General features: G+C 32.1%; 1 protein-coding gene across 5 annotated transcripts; it reads left to right on the top strand.

Annotated features, from left to right (window-relative positions):
• The first annotated feature begins 221 nt into the window (after positions 1-221).
• On the top strand, positions 222-25,545 carry LOC145323990 (tetraspanin-2A-like). 5 transcript variants are annotated; one of them, XM_080166629.1, is made up of 12 exons: positions 733-824; positions 4,517-4,589; positions 4,839-4,912; positions 5,257-5,323; positions 5,425-5,464; positions 6,448-6,511; positions 11,093-11,186; positions 17,716-17,819; positions 18,380-18,438; positions 20,722-20,812; positions 21,958-21,999; positions 24,748-25,545. In XM_080166629.1, the coding sequence occupies exons 2-12, from the start codon at positions 4,518-4,520 to the stop codon at positions 24,773-24,775; spliced, it is 735 nt and encodes a 244-aa protein (XP_080022755.1). In that variant the 5' UTR covers positions 733-824; position 4,517; the 3' UTR covers positions 24,776-25,545. The 5 variants fall into 5 exon arrangements, with proteins under 5 accessions (XP_080022752.1, XP_080022755.1, XP_080022753.1 ...); XM_080166627.1 differs by lacking the exon at positions 5,425-5,464 and adding an exon at positions 15,473-15,495 and having other exon boundaries at positions 5,257-5,363; positions 17,739-17,819; XM_080166628.1 differs by lacking the exon at positions 5,425-5,464 and adding an exon at positions 15,213-15,235 and having other exon boundaries at positions 5,257-5,363; positions 17,739-17,819.
• The last annotated feature ends 1,722 nt before the right edge of the window (positions 25,546-27,267 follow it).

Raw genomic sequence — 27,267 nt, 5'->3', positions numbered from 1 at the left:
ATAACTGTTCATACGTTATACATTATACTTTGAATAGTAAATAAGTTACAATTTTTCAACAAAAATACATTGTTTGATTGTTATTGGAGCATTTTTTAAAAGCTAGAGGTATGTAGAATACTTTTTTTTTTACTTTGCATGATGATTCCTGTATCAGTTAAGTACAATATCTTTCATCTTTTAAGATAATAATTATTCATACGTGCCATATACTTTGGATAGTGAATAGGTTATACTTTTTCAACAAAAAATACAGTTTTTTATTGTTATTAACGAAGATTTTAAAAGCTAGAGGTATGTAGAATACTTTTCTTACTTTGCATGATGATTCCTGTAATAGTTAGGTACAATATGTTAATATGTTACATTTTTGAAAATAATGATTATTCATACGTGCCCTATACTTTGTAAAGTGAATAAGTTATACTTTTTCAACAAAAATACAGTTTTTTATTGTTATTTAAGAATATTTTAAAAGCTAGAGGTATGTTAAAACACTTTTTCTTACTTTGCATGATAATTCCTGTAATAGTTAAGTACAAAAAGTTTTCTGTTTGTAAAAAAACATACATTTTATTGTTATTAAAAAGAATATTTTAAAAGTTAGAGGTACATTTATAATTATTGAATTGTTTTTTTTTACTTTGCATGATGATTCCTGTAATAGTTAGGTACAATAAGTTAGGTACAATATGTTAATATGTTACATTTTAAAAAATAATAACTGTTCATACGTGCCTTATACTTTGGATAGTGAATAAGTTATACTTTTTCAACAAAAATACAGTTTTTATTGTTGTTAACGAAGATTTTAAAAGCTAGAGGTATGTAGAATACTTTTTTCTTACTTTGCATGATGATTCCTGTAATAGTTAAGTACAATATGTCACATTTTAGAAAATAATAATTATTCATACGTGCCCAATACTTTGAATAGTGAATAAGGTTTTTTTTTTCAACAACAAAATAAACAGTTTTTTATTGTTATTAAAGAAGATTTTAAAAGCTACAGGTATGTAGAATACTTTTTCTTACTTCGCATGATGATTCCTGTAATAGTTAAGTACAAAAAGTTTTCTGTTTGTAAATAATATATTTTTTTCATTTTTAGTTAAAAGAATATTTAAAAGTTAGAGTTAATTAAAATTACATAATGGTATTTTTTTTTACTTTGCATGATGATTCCTGTAACAGTTAGGTACAATAAGTTTTATTTTTGTAAAAGAAATACAGTATTTTTAATGTTTTTGAAAAATATCTGAAAAATAGAAGTATATATTTATTATGTTCTCAGGGGTTACTTTAATTGATGATTCCTAGAAGTGTTAGGTGCAATTTAGAAAGAAAATCAAGTCTTTATATATATTTTAAACATGTTACTTTATTGGCATGAAGCTTTTATGTAATATAATTATCCCATTTAATTGTTTAGAATAGTAATTCCTATGTTTAAGAGAAGCATCTCCATAATCAATTCTAAAAATTATGGCAACTAAACATCTGCTCAATGTGTTATTTTGTCCGTTTGTTCATTATATGATGCTTTGGGCTTTGCTGTTTATGAATGTTGTCATCTTTGTTGGAAATGTTAAGAACATTTTTCTTCTATTTTGGATAAGAAATGCATTTGGATTGAGTAGTTGTGTTTCTACACTTAAACATATGAATAATTGACTTCTGAGGTTTTATGCTATTTTTCTCTAAGTTTGTATAATTAGCCTAAAAATCCTGGGAAAACGGACAAAGTGATTTAAAGAATAGATGTTAAGTGTTGATATATCCAAAATAATAATATTGGAAAAAATCCTGATATCTTTAATTTTATATGTTTTAATATTTATAATTTTGTAGCATGACTGTCCGACTGACGGATGTAAATAATATACTAGATGCGCATTGGTATAGAGAATCATCACATTTTAAAAATTCAGCTGTCTATCTTGAATATGAGCCGAGAAAATCGGACGAACGCCCTCCCCCCTCCATAAAATAAAACATTTCCATAGAGAAAGAATGATTTTTTACATTTCTTGTAACCAATAAAACTATCCCAATTAAAAAAAATCTTTAAAAATATAAATAATAGTATTTTAATTGTTTGCTGTTTTTGAAATCTATTGCCGTTCTGAATTTGTGATTTTTCTTGCGAAAATATTTTTACACCGCAAAAATGATGTGTGAATTGGAAAATTGATCCATTAACCAGGAATGGAGGTGACATTGGACTGTAAATTTATACCCCAAAGTTTTATAACCTCGTTTACTTATTTGTTGGCCAGGGCTTTAAAAGTTTAGACTCATAAATTATTGAATTTGGATTAATTAGTTCCAGACTTTTCAACCATTAGTTTTTATATAAGGAAATGGTAGTTTTGTTTGGGGATGTATGTATCATTTATCGTTTATTGTCATATCCCTGTAGTTCTCTCATTTGGAAACTTTTTTTATTAAATCATGATTGGTTGGTTAAAACTAGCTGTGTCCAAAATTTTAACAATTTATATTGATCTGCATTAGGACGATTTTGGTTTATCATCATTGGGGATGTTCATCAATTTATCGTCCGCTGTCTTATCCCCTACGATCGCTGAATTAAACATATAAATAATAAGCTACTTGACCCTTACTCTACAGCCATATTAACCAGGTAGGGAGGGGACATTGGACTGTTTATTACACTAGTTTCCAAAGTTTTATAATAACCTTTTCTCATTCGTTGGCCTAACAACTTTGGGGATTTTTATTGAATTTTGATTGGTTGGTTTATTAAGTTGAGCATCTAAACTATTCAATCACTGAATGTAATCTACAAAAGGGGTAAATTTGTGTATCATCATTGGGGATGTACATCAATTTATCGGCCTTTGTCTTATTACTTTAGATCCTTACTCTATATCCATTAACTCTTCAGCTAAATAATTTTCTCCCCCGCTATTTTCAAGATCATTATTGCAGAAATGCTTCATTTTCAGAAAAATGAATCTGTATATATTTTTTCATTTTTTTTCAGCGAAAATGCTCTATAATTTCAAATGGTCCGTCTGTCTTAGTTTACGTTTGTCTCTGCCAATTTCCATAGGCTACAAAAGTGTGTTTTCCCATGAAAAGAGAATACTGGACTGTAAAAACTTTATCAAACTTAATAGGTTGATAAACATGAACAGTATCCAAAAGTTTTAACGATGAATTTTAATTTACAGAATGATTAATTTTGTTTATCGTTATTGTTCATGTACAGTTACTGTATGATTCAATGGAGATATTTTTGAATATCATCAAAAAAGAATAATAAGGCTTTAAAATGGTCCTTATGCTAAACAATTTCAATCAAAAATTAAAATATTTATGTTCTATTGTATATAAATGTAAAATTCAAATGATTGTGCGTTTTCAAAGTTTCTATAGGCGTGTCAACTGTCAACATACATAATGAAGATTTTCTTGCATCAAATGATTTTTTATTAAACCTGATTCAAAACTTTTGGTAATACGATTCGACCCCCTTTTATTTTTTTAACTTTATAAATAAATAGTCTAAAACCATACCCTGATTTCTTATATTATACGGTTCAGTGCATAGCAAGATATTGAAGGACAAACAAATAAAAACCTTTCTACTTGCTTTTAAAAAAACTGTTCTTTTCATGATAACTTAGGCTTCTCTTTTATAAATTTTTTTTTCATTTAAGACAGAGGGGTGGGGGTTATTTACACTCCAATATAATCTGATAGGGATGTTACCTAAAATTTTCTGTCATTCTCAAACATTTCCTTACCTTTTTTTTTGAAAAGCTTGAAATTAAGAATTGCAATTTCATGAATATTTTCATCTAATTACTTTTTTGATTCAGAAGCTTTTCTTTAATTAAAGTCAAAACGCAGTACATTAAGAATATAAAGGTAATGTACATTGTAATCTACTCATGAGAATCAAATGCTTTGTGTAAATCTAAAAATGTACAAAATTACATTTTAGATACACTGTTAATATCTAATTATGTATTCATTTATAAATTTATCTAAGTATCTCTCTATTTATCTTTCTAATAATCATTTTATCTATCTAACTCCATATCTTTCTTTGAACTAGTTTAGTTATTCCTAATATCTATCTATCCATACCTATTTATCAATCTTTTTACATTCTACCTGCATGGATCAATATTTATCAATTATTCTAGTTATTCTTCTAATCCTCTAAACACCTATCTATCTATCTATTGATATATTCAAGGATACCATCTATCTCATACATATCTATGATTGACTATAGATTTTGTAAAAGATACTCTGCGAATAGAACATAAACGTAGAAAATGTGTACAAGCAGGGGATTGTTCAAAATCATAAAAAAGTGGGGCTGTTTGATTTGAGCACTTATCTATCTATCTATTTCAAGGATGCGACGTGGTTAGGGAGCAAATGATGAGCTTGAAAGGGTTGTCATCTCTCTATCTACCTATTTATCTATGTATCTATTCATCTATCTATCTATTTAACTAATTATCTATTCAAGGATGCCACGTGGTTACGAGGGAGTGAGGAAGGGAGCCAATGATGAGTTGGAAAGGATTGCCATAGATTTACAGGAAAACTAACATTTATTATACTAGCATTTATGCCCATAGCCTTTTAGCAGCCTTTATCATAATTATTAGAATAGATATATTTCATCTAATTTGGATCAAATGTATCTTATCCCAAATTAGTTATGAACATTCCCTGGAACTATGAGAAACTTTACTGTAAAGGAAAACCATCTAGATCCTTTGCTACACACAAACAAACATCCTGTTACTTTTATATGAAGATTGATTGCTAATAAATGTTGTGATTAGTACCTGTTGTTGATTGTTGGAGTGATATCCCTTCTTGTTGCTCTGGGCAATTTCAGTATTTGTGTTTGGATCAGGTAAACTTTTTTGTTGCGTCACTTAAAATGCCTATCAAGCACTTAAACCCCTCTCTTCTTTATTTTTTTTATTCCTGTGCAGTAAGTTCTTACCTTTCATGGCCTATAACTGCGGGGGAGGGGTGGGTGTTCTTTGATTGACTATTCACTCTTTGAGAAACCACAAGCTTTTAATTTAAATCAAAGCTTTCTACCCTCTCCCATACATCCATATTATTGTCAGAAGTGTCTTATCGAAACCCTAAATGACAACTTTTTTAATTTAATGGTATAATCTTAAATGTCTTGTGGTTACATACAAACTTGGAAAATAGCTTAAAACCTGACCCATACTTTTTTTGTAGGTTTGATCTAGACTTTTGGGAATGGATCATCGAGATAGATTGGTATACATACTGGTACTGTACGTATGTTGTTATGGTAGCTATGCTTCTCACAGCTCTTAATTCAGGTAATTATGGGGTCATATCATCATAGATATAGATTGGTATACATACTGGTACTGTACATAGGTTGTCATGGTAGCTATGCTTCTCACAGCTCTTAATTCAGGTAATTATGGGGTCATATCATCATATAGATAGACTGGTATACATATTGGTACTGTACGTATGTTGTTATGATAGCTATGCTTCTCATAGCTCTTAATTCAGGTAATTATAAGTCATATCATTATATATATAGACTGGTATACATATTGGTACTGTACGTATGTTGTCATGGTAGCTATGCTTCTCACAGCTCTTAATTCAGGTAATTATGAGTCATATCATCATAGAGATAGACTAATATACATACTGGTACTGTACGTATGTTGTTATGATAGCTATGCTTCTTACAGCTCTTAACTCAGGTAATTATGGGTCATATCATCATAGAGATTGTCTGGTATACATACTGGTACTATACGTATGTTGTTATGGTAGCTATGCTTCTCACAGCTCTTAATTCAGGTAAGTATGGGTCATATCTTCATAGAGATAGACTGGTATACATATTGGTACTGTACATATGTTAATATGATATCATATAGATATACTGGTGTACATACTGGTACTGTACGTATGTTGTTATGATAGCTATGCTTCTCACAGCTCTTAATTCAGGTATCCACAGGGAGAGAGGCAGTGATCTAAAGGGATAAGACAATAGCCAATAAATTGATGTACATCCCCAATCCTGATATACAAAATAACCCTTTCTGTAAATTAAAATAAGTGGTTGAAACGTTTGAACACTCAACCTAATGAAACAACCAATCAAAATTCACTGAAGTCCCCAAAGTTATTAAGTCAACAAATAAAAAAAAAATTACCTTGAAACTTTGGGGACTATTGTTATAAACAGCCCATTGTCCTCTCTCTCTCACTGGAGGGCAGGTACATTAGACTAAAAAATTACAGTGGTACCCAAAGTTTTTTAACTACATTATTTTAATCATCGGCTTGACAATTTAAAAGTGTGATGGGTTGGTTCCCAACTATAAGTGTACCTAACTGTTATAGGAATTATTTTTGATAGTTACTAATATGTAGGACTAATGAGCTATGGCGTTATGATTGAGAGCCGTGGAATTATACTTGTTTCTATGCTACTCAGGTAGAGGACTTTGATTCACAATCTTTTGCTGAAAGTGTCAATGGTATATAGTAGTGGATATATAATATATGTAGATTATTAAAAGAGGAAAGTTTGTTGTCAATTTAGCCTGCTAATTAGGAAATCATTTAATGGTTATTCATTTATGCAGTAGGAAGGAAACGGATGGGGCAAAGGGGGTGTGTGGGGGTTATAGATATCTTATCCAGCTGAGAGCGTTAATTTATCAGAGTATATGAAAGTATGGTGAAACATCCAAGTAATAATATATTGATTTATATATTGGTTTTTACATGAGCCTATGCATATATTACTCTAACTTTTACTATTACTGTCAGGTGTCTGACATTTTAGCAGTAGGATTTAATAATTGTTCTAAGATTGGTTTGTACAAATTATCAAACTTTTTCATATTTTAAGACTAAAAAAGGTTGATATTGTTGATCATAATTTGGAGCAATTAGAATTAGAATTAATGCTAATTTTTTTCTTTTTCATAATGTGTTAGTTTTCAAAGTTTATTTTTTTTCTTTTAGTTAAACGCACCGTTATGTATTTAAAAATTTTAAGCAATAAGTAAATAAAGTCAATAAAAAATTCAAACATTTTTTGCTGCAATATCGTTACTTGCTATTCAATATATATTTATATGCAACATCCTAGATAGTTTTGAATTTTCAAAATGCTCTTCAAAATGTTCTTTTAATGGCTTACCTTATTTGCATCAACCCAGGGATCTAAAGGGATAAGACAATGGCCGATAAATTTATGTACATCCCCAAACTATAATGATAATATTAACCCTTCTGTAGATTGCAATTATTAGTTGAAACATTTGGACACTCAACTTAATGAACCAACTAATCAAAATCAAATAAAAGTTTTTAAGGTTGTTAAGCCTTTGGGGACTATTGTATTAAAAGGTCCTATAACCCCTTCCTCCCTGCCACAACCACTGTTTTCTTTTTTAAAAACATATCAAATTTATGTTAGGTATTGAATTTCTCTTGAACCAACTGTGCATTTTAGAGCTTAAAGATTTTTTTAAAAAGTTACTTTGTTGATTTTTTAGGAGTATTTGTGTTTATATGTATATTTATTATTGACAACTGTTGTTTTTTTTACTTTAGGGTTATTAAGAAATACCTTAAATAAATTTGTCTTATCCCTTTAGATCCATAAGATTAAATAGTCAATAGCTACTAAAAGAAAATTAAAATATCATAAATGGCCCAAAATACAAAAATTTGCTGCACAGAGCAAAGAGTTTTATTTTGTCAATATTGATATACACTCTTATCTTTCATGTTTGTTTTTACCTTGTTATACATATTATAGCTTTGATATATGTAGTCTTTATATTTTAGATAGATATATAAATCTATATACAGTGTGTTTTTTTATGAGAACTTTTTTGAAAGCAATTTTACCCCACTTATAGTTATCAGAACTTAATGATTAATGGCTTATTTTCTTCGTTTTTTAATGCAATTAATAGAACAACAAAAAAATATTTCATTTTCATTTAAAAAGTACAGTAAAATCTATAATTCACAACTTTAGCACATTTTTCTTATGCCTAAATCTACTACCCTTTGCAAGAAAGAAATTGGATTTTCTGTAGTCGACTTTGGGGGGCCAGTACTCCCTTCCTGGTTGAGATATGACCTTCAAACTTTAATATGTTCTAGTACATGTCCTTAATAGTATCTGTATACATTTTTAGCTCTATATCTCATTGTTGAAGTGTTTAGCAGACATTCTTGCAAAAGGTTGAATATTTGAGCATAAGAAAAATGCGCTAAAACCATTTTTAGATGTTGTCACCTAAGTTTTGAATTTTAGATTTTACTGTACTTTTTAAATAAAAACTTAGATATTTTTTTGTTGTTCTATTAATTGCATTAAAAAAAGAAAAAAAGCCATTAATCATTAAATTCTGATAACTATTAGTGGGGTAAAATTGCTTTCAAAAAAGTTCTCATAAAAAAAACACACTGTATTTATAGAAAGATAATAGAGTTTCATGTTTAGAGTGCTGATATGATGTGTAACATTTGCAGTAGTTTAGATAGATAGATAATAGAGCTTAATGTTTAGAGTGCTGATATGATATGAAACATTTGCAGTAGTCTAGATAGATAGATATGTAATAGAGCTTAATGTTAGAGTGCTGATATAGTGTGAAATATTTGTAGTAGTCTAGATAGATGGATAATAGAGTTTAATGTTTAGAGTGCTGATATTTTGTGATACATTTGCAATAGTCAAGATGGATAAGAACCTAGTAAAAGTGTCTGACTCTGATTATGCCGTAAAAAAAATTAGCCAATGAGAGGCCACTATAAATTTTACCATTGGTCAATTACATTGTATACTGGCCTCTCATTAATGGAGATTAATGTTTAGAGTGCTTATATGGATGATAACATTTGCAATAGGCTAGATAGATAGATAATAGAGCTTTAATTTTAGAGTGCTCACTATGTTTGTAACTTTGGCTAGAGGTGTAGATAGATAGATAATAGAGATTAATGTTTAGAGTGCTCATATAATGTGTAACATTTGCAGTAGTCTAGATAGATAGATGATAGAGTTTAATGTTTAGAAAGCTGGTATGATGTGTAAAATTTGTAGTAATCTAGATAGATAGATAACAGAGCTTAATGTTAAGGGTGCTGATATAGTGTGAAACATTTGCTGTAGTCTAGATAGATAGATAATAGAGCTTTAATTTTAGAGTGCTCACTATGTTTGTAACTTTGGCTAGAGGTGTAGATAGATAGATAATAGAGCTTAATGCTTAGAGTGCTCCTATGATGTGTATATTTGCAGTAGTTTAGATAGATAGATAATAGAGCTTAATGTTTAGAGTGCTGATATGTTGTTTAACATTTGCAGAAGTCTAGATAAATAGATAATAGAGCTTAATGTTTAGAGTGCTGATATAATGTGAAACATTTGCTGTAGTCTAGATAGATAGATAATAGAGCTTTAATTTTAGAGTGCTCACTATGTTTGTAACTTTGGCTAGAGGTGTAGATAGATAGATAATAGAGCTTAATGCTTAGAGTGCTCCTATGATGTGTATATTTGCAGTAGTTTAGATAGATAGATAATAGAGCTTAATGTTTAGAGTGCTGATATGTTGTTTAACATTTGCAGAAGTCTAGATAAATAGATAATAGAGCTTAATGTTTAGAGTGCTGATATAGTGTGTGTTTCGGTATGTTTCTTGTATTCCCTGGCAAGTTCGAACCCATTAATCCCTTTGTCCTTACACCAAATTTCCCCAGAGAATGAGTGTGTTACGCGGCATTCCTAACTATCTCCGCGCGTCTCGTGGCTTGTAAACAGACAAAAGAAACGCGCACTTATCCTTTGATTAGTCCCACGTGAGGAGCTAAGTGAATAAAAATAATGTATTGCTTTAATATACATGTGCTCTGATGTGTGGAATATCTCAAATAAGCCTTCTGCTTAGTTTGACATCATAATGTGGTAAGAATTTATCTTTAATTCTTAATAATAAGTGTAGTATGGTATATTTTTACGAAGAAATTTAAAACATTAATTTTTCAATAAATAGACCATTTAACTGCTAATTTTTGACATACGAATATTTTCCTTAATTTTATTGATCATTTGAATCTAAAATTATCAATTTCTGATGCGATTTAATATGTTTCGTGCCAATTTAAAGTTTTTTAGAAATTTTATATTTTTAATTAAATTGAAATCACGCAACCTCGATTCTACAAAAATAATAAACCATTAATTTTATGTAATTAATTTTTATATTTTTGTTTTAGACTCACTGTTTTCATGGTAATAAATACACATTTGTAAACTTCACATGTTGGTCATTCGGAGGGCTTGAGATTAAGATATCGAGAACGGCTAGGATTGCGTTCCGATACAGTGTGAAACATTTGCTGTAGTCTAGATAGGAAGATAATAGAGCTTTGTGTTTAGAGTGCTAATAAGATGTGTAACATTTGCTGAAGTCTATATAGATAGATAAAAGAGCTTTATGTTTAGAGTTCTTATATGATTTGAAAAAATAGCTGAAGCTGTAGTCTAGATATATATTTAGTTAATAGAGCTTAATGTTAGAGTGCTGATATAGTGTGAAATATTTGTAGTAGTTTAGATAGATGGATAATAGAGTTTTATGTTTAAAGTGCTCATATGATGTGTAACATTTGCAGTAGTCTAGATAGATAGATAATAGAGCTTAATGTTTAGAGTGCTGATATGATATGAAACATTTGCAGTAGTCTAGATATATAGATAATAGAGCTTGATGTTTAGAGTGCTAATATAGTGTTTAACATTTGCAGTAGTCTAGATAGATAGATAATAGAGCTTTAATTTTAGAGTGCTCACTATGTTTGTCACTTTGGCCAGTGGTGTAGATAGATAGATAATAGAGCTTAATGTTTAGAGTGCTAATATAGTGTTTAATATTGGCCATAGCTGTAGTCTAGATAGGAAGATAATAGAGCTTTGTGTTTAGAGTGCTTAATTTTGGCCTAAGCTGTAGTCTAGATTAATAGACAATAGAGCTTCATGTTTTAGAGTGCTGATATGGTGTGTAACATTGGCAGGAGCTGTGGTCATTTGTGTTTATGGAGTGGAAGAGAGTGACATTCTCATCAAAGAACTGCAAGAGGTAAAATCTTTAAATCCTGAGTAACCTTGAATGGACAGTCCTTATTGCCTTCTATAAAAAAGGGAGATGGGTAGATAAGTAAAGGGAGGGGGAAGGGAAAGGTAAGAAATGGGGAGAAGAAGGAATGGGGAAGTGAAGTAAGGGGATTTATATGCAGTACAAATATGAATTGGTTCAACCTGGCATTATGGAAGGACAGGTAGATGTAGACTTTTAACCCATTAGTGCCGAACTTCCCCCCTGTCGTCAGAATCACTTGAAATTTTAAACACAGCTTCCTTAAGGGATTGTAAGACATTTGTATTTTTAGATTTTTTGATTTGTGGCATACCAAAGAAGTTTTTTTTTTGCGTCGTTTCCGACGCATTCGGACTAATCATTTTTCCCATGCGTCTATTATGTACCATATCGGACTAATCATCTTAGGCTTTTACTGTATAATCTATTAGTTGCTTCGCCCCTAACCTCTAGGGTGGGTGGGGAATGTCAGAAAATAGCATAAAACCATCCCAAGATATTTATAAAGCTTTCCTGATAAGTAAAACCAATTCAGACCCGAAATTTCTATAATCTTTAGCTTCAGACAAAAACCTTACTACTTTATAGTATGGAACACTATACTAGCAGCGGCTTCGCCCCTAGAGGCATCCAGGGACCCTTGGGTTTGGGGGGAGTCAAACCCCCTCTTTCAATTACAGTTTTTAAAGAAAAATTTTTAAAAAATAATGAGAGGGGTTTATTATTTTCTAGGGGTGATTTCTCCTAGAGCAGTTGTGGTACTCTCCCCCAAAATAGTTATAAACCTTACCAGGTCCTATGAGAAGCTAAAATGTAAAGGAGAACCATATCGGTTCAGTGGTTAGTGAGATCCCTTAGTACACACAGACACATGTATGTAGAATGTATTTAGATCCTGTTACTTTATTAAAAGGATACATAACACAGATACTCTACAATCAGTGTCTGTCTGTACGTCCATTCGTCTGTATAAAACAATTCAGAATATAATTATTTGGTACTAGTGGCTACGCCCCTATAGGCCTTTAGGGGCACTTGGGATGGGGAGAGGTCATTGAATTCTACAACAATATTTTTTATTTTAGATTTTAAAAGAATTAATTTCATTAAGTTCATTCTATTTTTTCCTGTGTTGGGGGTCTTTTTTAAGTGGCGATTTCTCTTTGGAGGATGGTGGTACTCTCCCCCAAAATATTTATAAACCTTACCAGGTTCTATGAGAAGCTACTATGTAAAGGAGAACCATATCGGTTCAGTGGTTAGTGAGATCCCTTGGTACACAACACACAGACACATGTAGAAAGTATATCCTGTTACTTTATTAAAAGGATACATAACACAGATACTCTACAATCAGTGTCGGTCTGTACGTCCATTCGTCTGTATGAAACAATTCAGAATATAATTATTTAGTACTAGTGGCTACGCCCCTAGAGGCCTTTAGGAGCACTTGAGATGGGGAGAGGTCATTGAATTCAACAACAATATTTTTTATTTAAAAAGAATTAATTTCATTAAGTTAATTCTATTTTTTCTTGTGTTGGGGGGTCTTTTTCAAGGGGCGATTTCTCTTTGGATGGTGGAGTTAACCTCCCCAAAAATAGTTGTAAACCTTCCCAGGACCTATGAGAAGCTACAAAGTAAAAAAAGAAGCATATCAGTTAAGCAGATACACAGATAGATACCCTTTCACTTTATTACAATGTTTAGCAAAGAAATATGATTTTGTCGACAATTATATTGAACAACCCAATACATGACAACCCCTCAACCCCCCCCCCCCCCCAGCACCTGTTAATCCTTAAAGTTTTATAATAACTTTTTCTTATTTGTTGTCTTACCAACTGTGGGGAATTGTATTTGTATTTTGATTGGTTGGTTTATTAAGTGTCCAAATGTTTCAACAACTAAATGTAATCTACAGAAAGATTTTATGGTATAATATCCCTGAGTAAGTACATCAATTTATCGGCCATTGACTTACTATTTTAGATCCCTAACCAATACATTTCTTAGTTGTAGCGTAGTTGTTATATTTGGATGCAATTATATATATACAGACGGACGGATGTACAGACAGACCATAATTGTAGAGTATTTGCGCTATTTTTATGAATATATTAACAGCTAGGCTGCAATAAAAATTATGGAAGTATAAACATATTTACAGTCTTTAATTGGCTGTAATTTTGGATATATAGACAGACATACATACATTCCCTAGTTGTAAGGTAGCTATTATTTATTTGGATGCAATTATGGAAATACAGACAGGTGGACGTACAGATAGACCCTAGTTGTAGATTATCTGCGCTACTACTTTTATATCCTTAAAATAAAGTAACATGTTATTGTATGTCTTTGTGTGTGTACCAAAGGACCTTGCTAACCACTGAACCTATATGGTGCTCCGTTACATGGTAGCTTCTACTAGGTCCTGGTAAGGTTTATAACTATTTTGAAGGAGGGTACCACCACCATCCCTTAAGAGAAATCATCCCTAGAAAATAAAAATAAACCAAAATTAAAAAAAGAACTTTTTCTTTAAAAAATTGTAATTGAAAGAAGGGAATTTGACTCCCCCTGCAATCTAAGGGGCCCTAGATGCCTCTAGGGGCGTAGCCGCTGCTTGTATTGTATTCCATACTATAAAGTAGTAAGGTTTTTTGGCTCAAGCCAAAGATTACAGTTATTGAAGGTCTGAATTGGTTTTACTTATCAGGGAAGCTTTATAAATATCTTGGGATGGTTTTAAGCTATTTTCCTGACATCCTCCACACGTCCTAGAGGTTAGGGGCGTAGCAACTAGTAGATTGTAGGAGATTATACAGTAAAATCCAAAATGATTAGTCCTATAAGGTCAAAAAGGACGCAATGGCTAAAATGATTAGTCCGAATGCGTCGAATACGACGCACAACAATTTATCAAAAAAAAGTATGTAAACTAACTAAAATAAAAGAAAACTTAGCAGAAACTAAAAATATATAACAAATGCTATAATTAATTATAAATAAGTATGTTTTAATTCTTTAAAAGAAAAAAGTTAGGCCTGGTGTGGAAATTTTTTCCTATTTTTTCCACTTATGCCATGAAAATATGATTTCATCTGGTCATCGAATGAAGTGAGAGGCCAAGCAATGTAGAGGACAAAACTTGAAGCTCTATTCAGTTATTTACAAACATTTAAAAAGGACAGCATAAAAAAATAGAGTGATAGTATAGGTTTGAATTTGTGCGTCGTTTAAGACCCTATTGTCATTAATGGGTTAAGTCTGAAAATGAATAAAGTTTTGAATAAATTTATACTTGTTCTATCTTTGCTTCTTATGATAAACTAGCGGCTACGCACCTAGAAGCCTCTAGTGGCACTTTAAATGTTTGGTTTTTTGTTGCGTAAGAGTCTCTTTATACGATACCTCACAATGTTGCGTAGGAGTCTCTATACTTAAAATACAAATTTCGATTTATTATTATTTCTCTTGGGAGGGTGGTGGTACCCTCCCCCAAACTAGTTATAAACCTTCCCGGGACCTATGATAAGCTACCCTGTTAAGGAGAACCCGATTTGTTCAGCGGTTAGCGAGATCATTTGTTACAAACAAACACACAAACACATAGACATCCTGTTACTTTAGTATAAAGGTTTAGGATATCACTGCTTTGAAGGTTTTCCATGGACTAATCAGCAAATGGGATGACAATCCCAGGGCCTCTAGGGTGATGTGCATGATCTATAGTATTTATATTTAGATCTTTCTTAGAGAGTGATGCATATCCTTAGACAAACCAGCAGGTGGGATTAGGACCCCAGAGCCTCCAGAGTGATGCGCATGGTCCATTGTTTCCCAATGCCTTAAGATTGATGCAAATCTGTATTTAGGTTTTCTTGGATTAATGAGAAGATAAAATCTTACCCAGGGCCTCCAGAGTGATGCGCATGATCCATTGTTTTGATTTTAGGTCTTCCTTAGAGAGCGATTACTATGATCAATTGTATTTGTTTTTAGGTCTTTCTTGGATTAATCAGCAGGTGGGATGAGGACCCCAGGGCCTCCAGAGTGATGTGCATGACCCATTGTTTTGATTTTAGGTCTTCCTTAGAGAGCGATTACTATGATCAATTGTATTTGTTTTTAGGTCTTCCTTGGATTAATCAGCAAGTGGGATGAGGACCCCAGGGCCTCCAGAGTGATGTGCATGACCCATTGTTTTGATTTTAGGTCTTCCTTAGAGAGCGATTACTATGATCAATTGTATTTGTTTTTAGGTCTTCCTTGGATTAATCAGCAGGTGGAAAGAGGACCCCAGGGCCTCTAGAGTGATGAACATTAACCATTTTATTTGTTTCTAGGTATTCCTTGAACTAATCAGCAGGTGGAATGAGATCATCAATGCCATCAGAGTGATGTGCATGATCAATTGTATTTGTTTTTAGGTCTTCCTTGGAGAGCGATTCCTATGATCAATTGTATTTGTTTTTAGGTCTTCCTTTGACTAATCAGCAGATGGGATAAGGACCCCAGGGCCTCCAGAGTGATGCGTATGATCCATTGTATTTGTTTTTAGGTCTTCCTTGAAGAGCAATTTATATGATCAATTGTATTTGTTTTTAGGTCTTCCTTTGAGAGGGATTCATATGATCAATTGTATTTGTTTTTAGGTCTTCCTTGGAGAGTGATTCCTATGATCAATTGTATTTGTTTTTAGGTCTTCCTTGGATTAATCAGCAGATGGGATGAGGACCCCAGGGTAGATATACCACACTTTTCTGAGATCTTGCCAGATCAAGTATCAACTGTGGGGAATATCAAAGGATGAATCCATGCAAAATTTGAGCCTGATCCGGCTAAAACCGGCCGTGATTTTTATAAAAAACCGGTTTTTTCCGGTTTTTAGGGGGTATCTGTAAATCCGGAGCAAAACCAGTTAAAGATACAAAAAATTTTACTTCACATGAAATTTAGCCAATGCAATTGCCTACAAAAATGTACTTCATCATCAACTTGATTGGACAACTCTTTCCCCTCCTAAATGTCCATTAAAATCTCGGAAACGGCAAAAATCGCCAAAAATCATGCCTTCGGCGGCGAATAACGGCTAAACGGTCAGCCGGAGGCGAATCAAACATAAGTAAAGAAATGTCCGCCTCAAAAAGTTGTTCAACATCAAAGAGATGCTTGAAGTCTCTAAAACGACTCCTTCCCCTCCTTTAAGAGGAAAAACTGAAAAAACGTGATTTTCAAAAGTATGACCACTTCGTGGGTGTGGGGGGCACTGAACCCGTCACCCCAGGGTCACCAAATATAAAGTCTAGGCGGCCCACAATGCTGAATTTTAACCAAGTGAAAGTCTTGTGTCATTATCTCTTATGAGAAAAAAGTTATTAATTAATTAAAATTTCAAATTGTGATTTTTTGTTGGATTTCTTTGATGAAATGACAGGCCGGTCAATTTTTAGGCCATTTTTTGCGGTTTTTGGCCTGTCACGCCCAAACGGTTTGAGATAATCTAACGGGACCTTTTGCCCAACCTAAGTCTGGTTATTTGTGAGGTCTAGGGAAAAAAATCAGACTTACGCAAAAGATTATAATAATAATCTTTACACAGAAAAATGGCACACGGTGAGGGTTTGAGGGGGCAAAATGAGCCAACCAGCGATTTTTGACGGATCGCAGCAACGTCGTGCTTCATCCAATCCGGGATTTTTTCTATCTTAGACCTCACAAATAACCAGACTTAGGTTGGGCAAAAGGTCCCGTGAGATTATCTCAAACCGTTTGGGCGTGACAGGCCAAAAACCGCAAAAAATGGCCTAAAAATTGACCGGCCTGTCACTTCATCAAAGAAATCCATCAAAAAATCACAATTTGAAATTTTAATTAATTAATAACTTTTTTCTCATAAGAGATAATGACACAAGACTTTCACTTAGTGAAAATTCAGCATTGTGAGCCGCCTAGACTTTATATTTAGTGACCATGGGGTGACGGGTTCAGTGCCCTTATGTACCTCCAACCGGTTTTGCTCCAGCTGAATCGATTTACAGATACCCCCTAAAAACCGGAAAAAAACGGTTTTTTATAAAAATCACGGCCGGTTTTGGCCGGATCAGGCTCAAATTTTGCATGGAGTCATCCTTTGGTATTCCCCACAGTTGATACTTGATCTGGCAAGATCCCAGAAAAGTGTGGTATATCTAACCCCAGGGCCTCTAGAGTGATGCGCATGATACAGGAGTATGTTTTTGTTTTAGTTGATGGACTAATCACTGGTGGGAAGATGGCCCCAATTTCTTAAGATTAATGCACATTTGTTTCTAGGTATTCCTTGAACTAATCAGCAGGTGGAATGAGATCATCAATGCCACCAGAGTGATATGCATGATCAATTGTATTTGTTTTTAGGTCTTACTTTGACTGATTATCTGGTGGGATGACGATACCTGGACCTTCAGACTGAATCATTATATTAGCTTTTATGTCTTCCTTGTAATTTCTTGTTTGTTTTTAGGTTTTCCTTGGACTAATTAGCAGATGGGATGAGGACCCCAGGGCCTCTAGGGTGATGCGCATGATACAGGAGTATGTGGGCTGCTGTGGTGCTACTGGCAAAAGGTACCGCAAGGTTTTTACAGTATCTCTTTGAACTGATTAATATCCGATGGATTAGAAATGGTTCTCCGTCATACTGAAAAATTATGTATAGCAATTATGCACATTTCCAATTATGTCACACAAAATTACCCGTTCTGTAGATTAAAATAAGTGGTTGAAACGTTTAAAAAATTAACTTAATTAACCAACCAATTAAAATTCAGTGAAAGTCCCCAATGTTTCTAAACCATCAAATAAGATAATGTTATTGTGAAACTTTAGGGACTAGTGTAATAAACAGCCCATTGTACCCTCTCTCTCTGTTTTTCTCCAGTGAAGTTGTATTTTGCTAAATTCAAGATTGTTGTTACTTTAAATTGAGTGTACTAAGCAACAGATGTCCCTTTTCTGTCAATTTTCCTTTACCTTTCTGAAAACTACCAACAACCTTGTATTAATTGTTGGGTAGGAAGGTTACTGGGTTAATACCTTTTTGAGAAAAAGTACCAAACTGACATTGGTCTTCATTTCAAAACGCTTTTTAGCATAAAACATTTTGACATTAAGATATTTTTATTTAGAGATGATTATTTCAATCTTGGAAAAGTATTTCCACCAGAATGTAGACATCCAGTTACAGGTAGCTATTAGATATCTTATAGATAAAGACATCAAGTTACAGGTAGCAATTGGATATCTTAAAGATAGAAAAGACATCCAGTTACAGATAGCTATTAGATATCTCATATATATAGACATCCAGTTACAGGTAGCTATTAGATATCTTATAGATTGAGACATCCAGTTACAGGTAGCTATTAGATATCTTATATATATAGACATCCAGTTACAGGTAGCTATTAGATATCTTATATATATAGACATCCAGTTACAGGTAGCTATTAGATATCTTATAGATAGAGACATCCAGTTACAGGTAGCTATTAGATATCTTATATATATAGACATCCAGTTACAGGTAGCTATTAGATATCTTATATATATAGACATCCAGTTACAGGTAGCTATTAGATATCTTATAGATGGAGACATCCAGTTACAGGTAGCTATTAGATATCTTATATATATAGACATCCAGTTACAGGTAGCTATTAGATATCTTATAGATGGAGACATCCAGTTACAGGTAGCAATTAGATATCTTATAGATGGAGACATCCAGTTACAGGTGAATATTACTTATACAAGGATGTCAACATCCATAAGTAGCAAAGCTCAAAAAATTTAAATGGATATCAAGAAAAAATTTACTACAGAGCAGTGTCATACAGTTATCATTAAACTTGATGAAATAGGGAAATCACTAAGTCTTTAAGATCACGCAACTTTTAAATCACAAAAACTTAAAAATCTGGGATTCAATCTAGCACTGTAATTAATAGACAAATCTTAATGAAACTTGACGAAAATATGTAGTATATGAGCATATTCAATCCCTGATAATTTCAGCCATCAATCCTGAATAGATATAGAGAGGATCATGAAAACCTAAAAATCTAGGAATCGATCTAGCACCCCAATTAATAAAAATAAATTTAATAAAACTTACTGAAAATATGTAGAATGAAAAACAAATTAATCTCTGAAAGTTTCAGCCTTCTATCTTGAATAGGAATTGAGAAAATCACTAAATCTATTAATCAATCTAGCACCCCAAATAACAGACAGATGGACAAAACAATGTATTGATAGATGGGAATATGTCATAGGAATCTTCACTAAAAATTTCAGCTGTCTATCTTTAATAGAAGCTGAGAAAATCACGTTTCCTCCATAGCGTTACGGACGGACGAACTGACGAACTGCTGAACCAATATCGTTCTTCTTTACAATGTAGCTTCTCATAGTTTCTGGGAAAGTTTGTAAATTTAACTACCACGAAGAGAAATCGACCTCATTACGATGAACTGTTAGGACTTTCAGAGAAAGGTCCTGGAGTCAAAAAGTTGGTTGTCTGTTGCGTGTTACCTTACTTAATACCCTGGGTGATTGAGCTTCAAATTACCCGCAGAGTGTGTTCAAGGTGGCGTGGAGAGGAAGGACTAGTGTACCTGAAGTGTCACGTAGCCCCAAGAGGTCATCATATATAATTTAGTATAAGCTGCACTACTTAACTTTTGTTAATACGCAGTAAACGTTTTTTTTCAGTAAAGTCCCCAGAATCTACGAATAGGTGATGTTAAGGGACCCCTCCCACCTACATTTTTCAATTTTTGTAAAACAATTTTCCAGCCCCTCGCGTAACTCTAGCCATGCTGAACCTTCCTAAATCTTACTTGACCTAACCTAGCCTTCAATAAACATAAAAAGTACTCAATAAAAGGTTAAGTGAGGTCCACTTTCAATTAATGTGAAATGACCTCTACTTGTTATCTTTCAAAATTTTACAACTATGCAAAGCTAAGTATATGCTAATCCTATGATTCATTTTAATTTTACAACAACTGAACATATTTTTAACGTATGAAAACATTAGTAGCTACGCCCCTAGAGGTATCTAGGGACATATGAAGAAAGTTGGGTTGGGAGGGGGGGGGCGGTGGGGGCTTATTTATAGTTCAAAGTAAAAAAAATTAAAATTTTGACAGTGTTCATTTTTTATAGGCGATTTATATATCCTACTCTGAAAATCTTCACTGTTAAGGAGAACCATATTGGTTCAGCATATTGACCAATCCTTCGACACACACATCCTATTGCTTTTACATAAGTAAAAGTATCAATAATGCATCGTCCTGTATTAGACAATGCATGATAATTAAAACAGTTTGATCTATGAGTTTGCAATTTTAGCATGATTGGTTATCTATGTCTTTTGTAATAGCTATCTTTTTTGGCTATTTCAATAAGAATCTATATATCCATTCTTTTAACATTCCTAATTATCTATCTATCTATCTAGGTAACAACTACAGGTATGGATGCCCGCAGACCCTTGCCTGGTGGCTGGAGCCCTGGACAGCCACCCTGGCTGGAATTTCCCTATTTTTCTGGTAAGGATTATGTCTGTTAAACTTTACGGCCGTGATTTCCCTAAAAGTCAATTTTCGAACTTGTTTTAAAATAAATTAATAATAAGGGGAGGAAGGGTAGGTAGAGTTTTTAATTTGTTTGTTTACTTCTTTGGTCATGTTAGGTTAGGTTATATTAGGTACTGGGTATGAAACTCCTACTTCATGACGACTTAGGTCCAAACCATAAGAATCTATGGCTAATCAATCAATCAAAAGTGCTTAAACTAGGCATAGGAAAAATGACTACCCCTTCCCCTTGGTTTCGATCTATTTTAAATTGAGGGAGGGGTTAACTTAAGTTATATTATGTTTTTTTTTCATCTGTTTAAAGATGGCAATAAATGTCCTAGTAGATCTGTCTTACAAAATAGCTTTAAACCTGCCCTAGACAATTGAGAAATTAAGAATATAAAAAAAATTATGAGGAGAGTTTTTTACCATTTTGACCCCCCCCCCCCATACAACTCTCCAAATAAAATTAAGTTACCCATTTTAGGGAATCTTCAAATATGTCCTGGGATCGTTAGCTATTGTATTTTTAAATTAAGGTCTTGGGATGGGTGGTTTTAGGCTATTTTGGTCGGTTTGAAGGCTACTATAATAGACAGATTAAAGGATTAAGATCTAAATTCTAAACTAAAGTTTAAATCCATTGATTGTTAAGTTAAGCTTTATTGTTTAATTTAATACAGGAAGGGAGGGGACATTGGAATGTTTAATGCACTAGTCCCCAAAGTTCTAACTTAACATTTTCATATTCGCTGGTTCAACAACTTTGAGGACTTTTATTTAACTTTGATTGATTTCTATTGTATTCTATAAACGGGGTATATTTGTGCATCATCATTGAGGTTATGCTTAATCCATCGACCATTGTATTATATCTGCAAATGATTTCAATGGTGCGCTAAATCGGAGTGCGCACCAATGAAATGATTTAAAGATCCAGCTCTGGTATCTTAAGGGATAAGACATTTGACAACTGACCATGCACGGGCCAAATTATGATTTAAATGTTTGGTAGAGACTTAGATACTGGAATTCTACTTTTAATAAAAGTACCCAAAGTTTTAAAAAAGATAAATTTTTGGATACCTAAATATATTTTTATTATTATGTTTCAGCGTCTCTGACTTCTTTGTGCTATATCTCAACACAAAACTCAGGTGATTTTTTCTATTTTCTCTTAGAATAAAGAGGGTTAGGTTATCTTCTTTGTATATTCTTTAAGCACCCTTACTTCAAAAGTTAACCGTTTTTGGAGATTGAAATACTTTTTTGTACTTCGCCCCTAGCCCCTAGAGGTTTAATCAAACCAATTTATCATATTTTATATTTAAAAGAAAAAAAAATTTTAATTTTTTGGGGGGGGGAGAATTTTTTTTTTAGGGGGGGGAAGAGGGGGTAGTCGACATCCACTATTTTAATTTTAGTTTTAAAAAGAAAAAAAATTATTTGGGGGGGGTATTTGTCTTTTTTTGGGGGGTTTGGGGTGTCCTACTCCCAATAAATATTTATAAACCTTCCCGGGAACTATGAGAAGCTACCCTGTAAAGGTTCAGTGGTTAGCGAGATCTTTCGCTACAAACAAACAGACAGACAAACAGATAGGCAGACATCGTTCTACTTTGTATTATAGATAATTTGTAATGCCACCGAGAAAAAAATCAATCAAATCTTACATAACTAAAGTATGGATGAAAAAAATGACTGTTACTTTAAAATTATAAAAATCACAAAACTTATCAGCTAAATAAATTGTTTGTTTTTTGGTGAGAAAATGACATAAGTACATATGGACAAACGTTCAAATCAAACTAAGAAATATTTACTGATTTATGGAGACGTTTACTATATCTTACTGGACAAACATACATACATATCAGGGACAAGGGAATGTCTTTCTGACCAAAAATTCTACTAAAATCACGCAATCTCATCACGAAACCTTTAAAAGTTTTGAATGTTATGGATGATTCAACTATTATCAAAAAGGGTTTATAGTAAAGAACATTAGGGTTTAAATTCGCTAAATCTCATCACTAAACCTCAATATTAAATAAGAAATTAGCAGACCATTTTTCAAAACAAACAAAACAATTCTTACTAAACAATTCAAAAGTAGGGAGATTAAAAAAATATTTTTAATTACTTCCTAAAATTTAAATCTTTAAATTTTTTTCTTTTCCATAATATTTGTAACTGATTAAAGACAAAAAACAAAATATTTTAATAAATTTTTACTTTGATGCATTTTCAAACACTTTTATTAACCCCTTAAAGCAAGTTAAGACAAAAGTTTCATATTGATTCAATGATTAAAATACATCTTACTCTAAAGCTCAAAAATAAAATTCATTGTTCATTACTTATTAAAACAAGGATGACAACATTCATAAGCGAAGCGCTGAAATTGAAGGACAAACATAAATTAACTCCAGTAGAGTGTCAGAACTGAATAAACTGAATATTAATGCATATGTCTACAAAATTGTGAGTAAATTTGTTGCAAAACTGATTAAATACATGTTACTGTTTAAGGACATAATGACGTTTTTAGGACTTTATTATAGAGATGCTTCGCTTATAACACTTTACCTTGTTGTAATAGGAATCAGTATTCAAAAAATCTGATAACTAGGATAATTTTAACATACAAAAATTTGTTGTAAAAAAAGTAAAAAATAAACCTGTTTAAAATGAACGAATGAACTTTCTGGTAACGATTATAGAGTTGCTGCGCTTTCTAAGTGGTACCTAACAGCTATAGGAATTAGCATGTAAAGTTTGAATTGATAGGACAATTCTAACCTTTTTAAATTAACGGAAACAGCTAACTGTAACGGAAAGACGTACGGACTTACGGACCGATCATAATTATAGAAAAGCTTCGCTTTTAAAAAATAAATAAACATAAAACATAAAATACTAAATTCTATTTGACGAACACCTTAATAACAAATAAGCATAAAAAATATATATATTGGTGCCTTACCACAAAGTTGCCTATTAAGCACTGATCCCCCTCCTTATTAAGATATTTATCTTTTGGTTTCCTTAATGCTATACCAAAAGGACCCCCGCCCCTTTGATCGTTTACAATTTGTTTTAAGTTAATGGTGGGGAAAGGGGGGATTCTGTGCTCTACAAGGCACTTTGGGTAAAATTACCCAATTTTAAATGGTGTAATAAGTTTTTAAATTGTTAATATTCTAGAAGATTAGTTGTTTTTATGTTCAAGTATTGCAGGACATGGTAAATCATTTTATGATTTCAGGGAAGCTCCTTATTTACATTTCCTATTTCGACACTTCCCTCCAACTTGTTTCGCAATTAGAGGCAAGATGTTGTCAAGAAATACCAAATTAAACCACAACATATATTATAAAATTAAAGATTTGGAAAAGTATAGTTATGTAGTTCAGAACTTTATTAATAGATGTCGTAAAAACTTTTTTTATGTAAAATTTTTAGATGAGATAAATATCTAAACAATCTTAAATATTTTTTAAAATATTACAGCTATCCACTCCTTGGGATTTTCAATAAATTTTATTCACTATTAAACATATAATTTACGAGTAGTCTATGATTTAGATGAAATATATAAAATATGAAAAGCATTAATTAGCTCTTTTATCTCAGACCTGAACATGGAACTAATCTCTGACTATCCTTTTTGCATGGCTTGTAGTAAAGTGAGCAAAACCTAATAAAATAATGCTTGAGTTTCTCATCAAATTCTGCCAAAAGTTGCATAATCTCATCATCTAGTTTTAACTGGAAATCTATGAAATCAGCTCTAAAGCATTGTTTGCCAGAATAGCCTTCCCTTGTCCCTGCATACATATAGCATTCCAACAAAACAATTAGATTGTAATTTTATTAAAATTTTAATATTTTTCATATTTTAGGAGAGTTTTATTGGAATTGCAACACTAAATATAAGAAGAGAAGATCAAGAAACATATTCTGTTCTAATTATAACTAAGAACAACTTTGTACATAAGAAGTGCAGCTACAAGCTAGAATTATTTTTAAGAAAAAATCCTTATAATAAAGTAACAGGATGTCTGTTTGTACATAAGGACCCAAGGGTGTCCAAGTTTTTTTCATTTGGGGGTAAAAATTCAAAATTCAAATTTTAATGGTGACTAAGGCACCCATATATTCTTTTTTTGGGTGGGGGGGGGGGGGTAATCAACTCTTACCCTCCCCCCCCCACCTCCCATTGGACGTCCTTGACTGAACCTATATAGTTTTCTTTTACAGGGTAGCTTCTCTTAGGTCCTAGAAAGGTTTATAATTATTTTGGGGGAGGGTACCACCACCCTCCAAAGAGAAATCACCCCTAGAAACAATCCCCCCTCGAAATTATTTTTATTATTTAAAAATTGGGGTATCGAATTAAATTGCCCATTCCTCAAGTGCCTCTATAGGTCTCTAGTGGGCGTAGTCGCTAGTAATAATAATAATGCAAATAGTATTATTAATTCTTAGACTTATTAAAAATAGAATCAAAAGAAATGTTACAAAAGACAATTTCAAAAAAATAATTTTTTTAAGTTATTACAGCAACTTTGTTCAAATTGTATAGTTGTCTCTTTTTTAAATTGCATATTTACATGTCCGCGAATAACTATCCAACCAAGAAATACAATGTAATGATGTTTTGATTCTGTATTGTAACTTTTATTCAATTAAACATTATATCTAAATATATAATTCACTTTGTCAGTCAGTCCGTCTGTAACGCTACGGGGAAAATGTGATTTTCTCAACTGTTATTTAAGATAAGCAAATTTTTCCAATGTTTCTTGATTCTTTATTTTAAAAAATGATATTTAAATCCGAATTCCCCCCATCCATATTTTTTGTTTCATCATTGTTTTAATACAGTTTTGTTTTATCTAACCGAGGTGTGCCTTATATTTTTTTTATTACTTTTAAAATAACAAAGTACGCAATTAGGTTTGAGTTTTGAGTCATTGTTTTACTAATAGGTTCCTATTTACATGAAGTAAAATTAAAATAATAAAAATAAGAGTTTTTATATTTACTTTATCAAATACAAATTCTATATAATACACAAAAATCAAATCAATATTAATATTTACTTACAATAGTTATTAACGGATCGTATTATATACAGTTTTCCGTGGAAAGTAATATAAAAAGTTATAACATTAAAACCAGTTTTGTTAGACACAAGGGGCCAAAGGCAGGGGCTAACAAAACTGGTACTAATTATATGATATTTATATTTATAATCGTGGAAAATTATCACAACTTTGTTGCTATACATGATTTTTTAATATGCCTGTGAACCAGTTCTATTCCACCAGATATTAATAAGTTTCGAAGCCATACTGGAATAATGTTAACTTACAAATATAGTTCTTTAATTTAGTATTTATATTTTAATTAAAAAATCACGCAACCTTTACAAACTAAAAAACATCATTAATATTTTAGGGGTTTGAAAATTTCGGCACGCTTCATGTATCTATACCTAACTAAATTACAGTGTAATGCAGGGATCTTAAGGGATAAGACAATGGACGATAAATTGATGTACGTACCCATTGGTGATAGACAAAATTCACGCCTTCTGTAGATTAAAATTGTTGGTTGAAAAGTTTGGACACTTTTAGTCAACTAATAACATATTGTGGTTATAAAACTTTGGGTACCAGTGTAATTTACATTCCAATGTCACCTCCCTCCCTGGTTTAATAAAAGTATAGCCGTAAAACCGACCGATTACTAAAATTTAAACATAACTAAACAAGGATGACAACATCCATAAAAGAAAAGCTATGAAATCAAGACGGTAGAGTAGGACAAACGAACATTAACCCTTTTGTAGAGTGTCAGAACTTAATAAGCAACATATTAATTCATAATTGTATAATATCGTATCTAAATGTAACAATTTTCATGAACAAAATTAGATCAATAGGACAATTCTAAAAAGCCTAAATTTACACTACGTACGGACCGACCCTAAATATAGAAAAGATTCACCTTAATAAATCAAAATCTTATATATACTAGATTAAATATATTTATATATTATATACATTCAAATTTTTATTATTGACAAAATTAATACATTTACAATTAGGTATCTAAAGTGATAAGACAATGGCCAATAAATTTTTGATATCTCTACAATGATGACACTCAAAATTACCCCTTCTGTAGATTAAAATTAGTGGTTGAAACGTTTAAACTTAACGTATCAACCTATCAAAATTCACATAAGTCCCCAAAGTTTTTTAGTCAACGAATAAGAAAACGTTATATTAAAACTTTGGGGATTAGTGTAATTAACAGCCCATTGTCCCCTCTCTTTGTGATTTACAACATACAAGTTATAAACAACTATCGGCTACGCCTATTGATTTAGAATTAAAGTAAACACTGGAGGG

The sequence above is a fragment of the Acartia tonsa genome, chromosome 7, assembly GCF_053477335.1.
Source record: "Acartia tonsa isolate MP-2025a chromosome 7, ASM5347733v1, whole genome shotgun sequence".
Lineage (NCBI taxonomy): Eukaryota > Metazoa > Arthropoda > Copepoda > Calanoida > Acartiidae > Acartia > Acartia tonsa.
The sequence above is the reverse complement of the archived record's forward strand: the minus strand, read 5'-3'. Positions and strand labels throughout refer to the sequence as shown.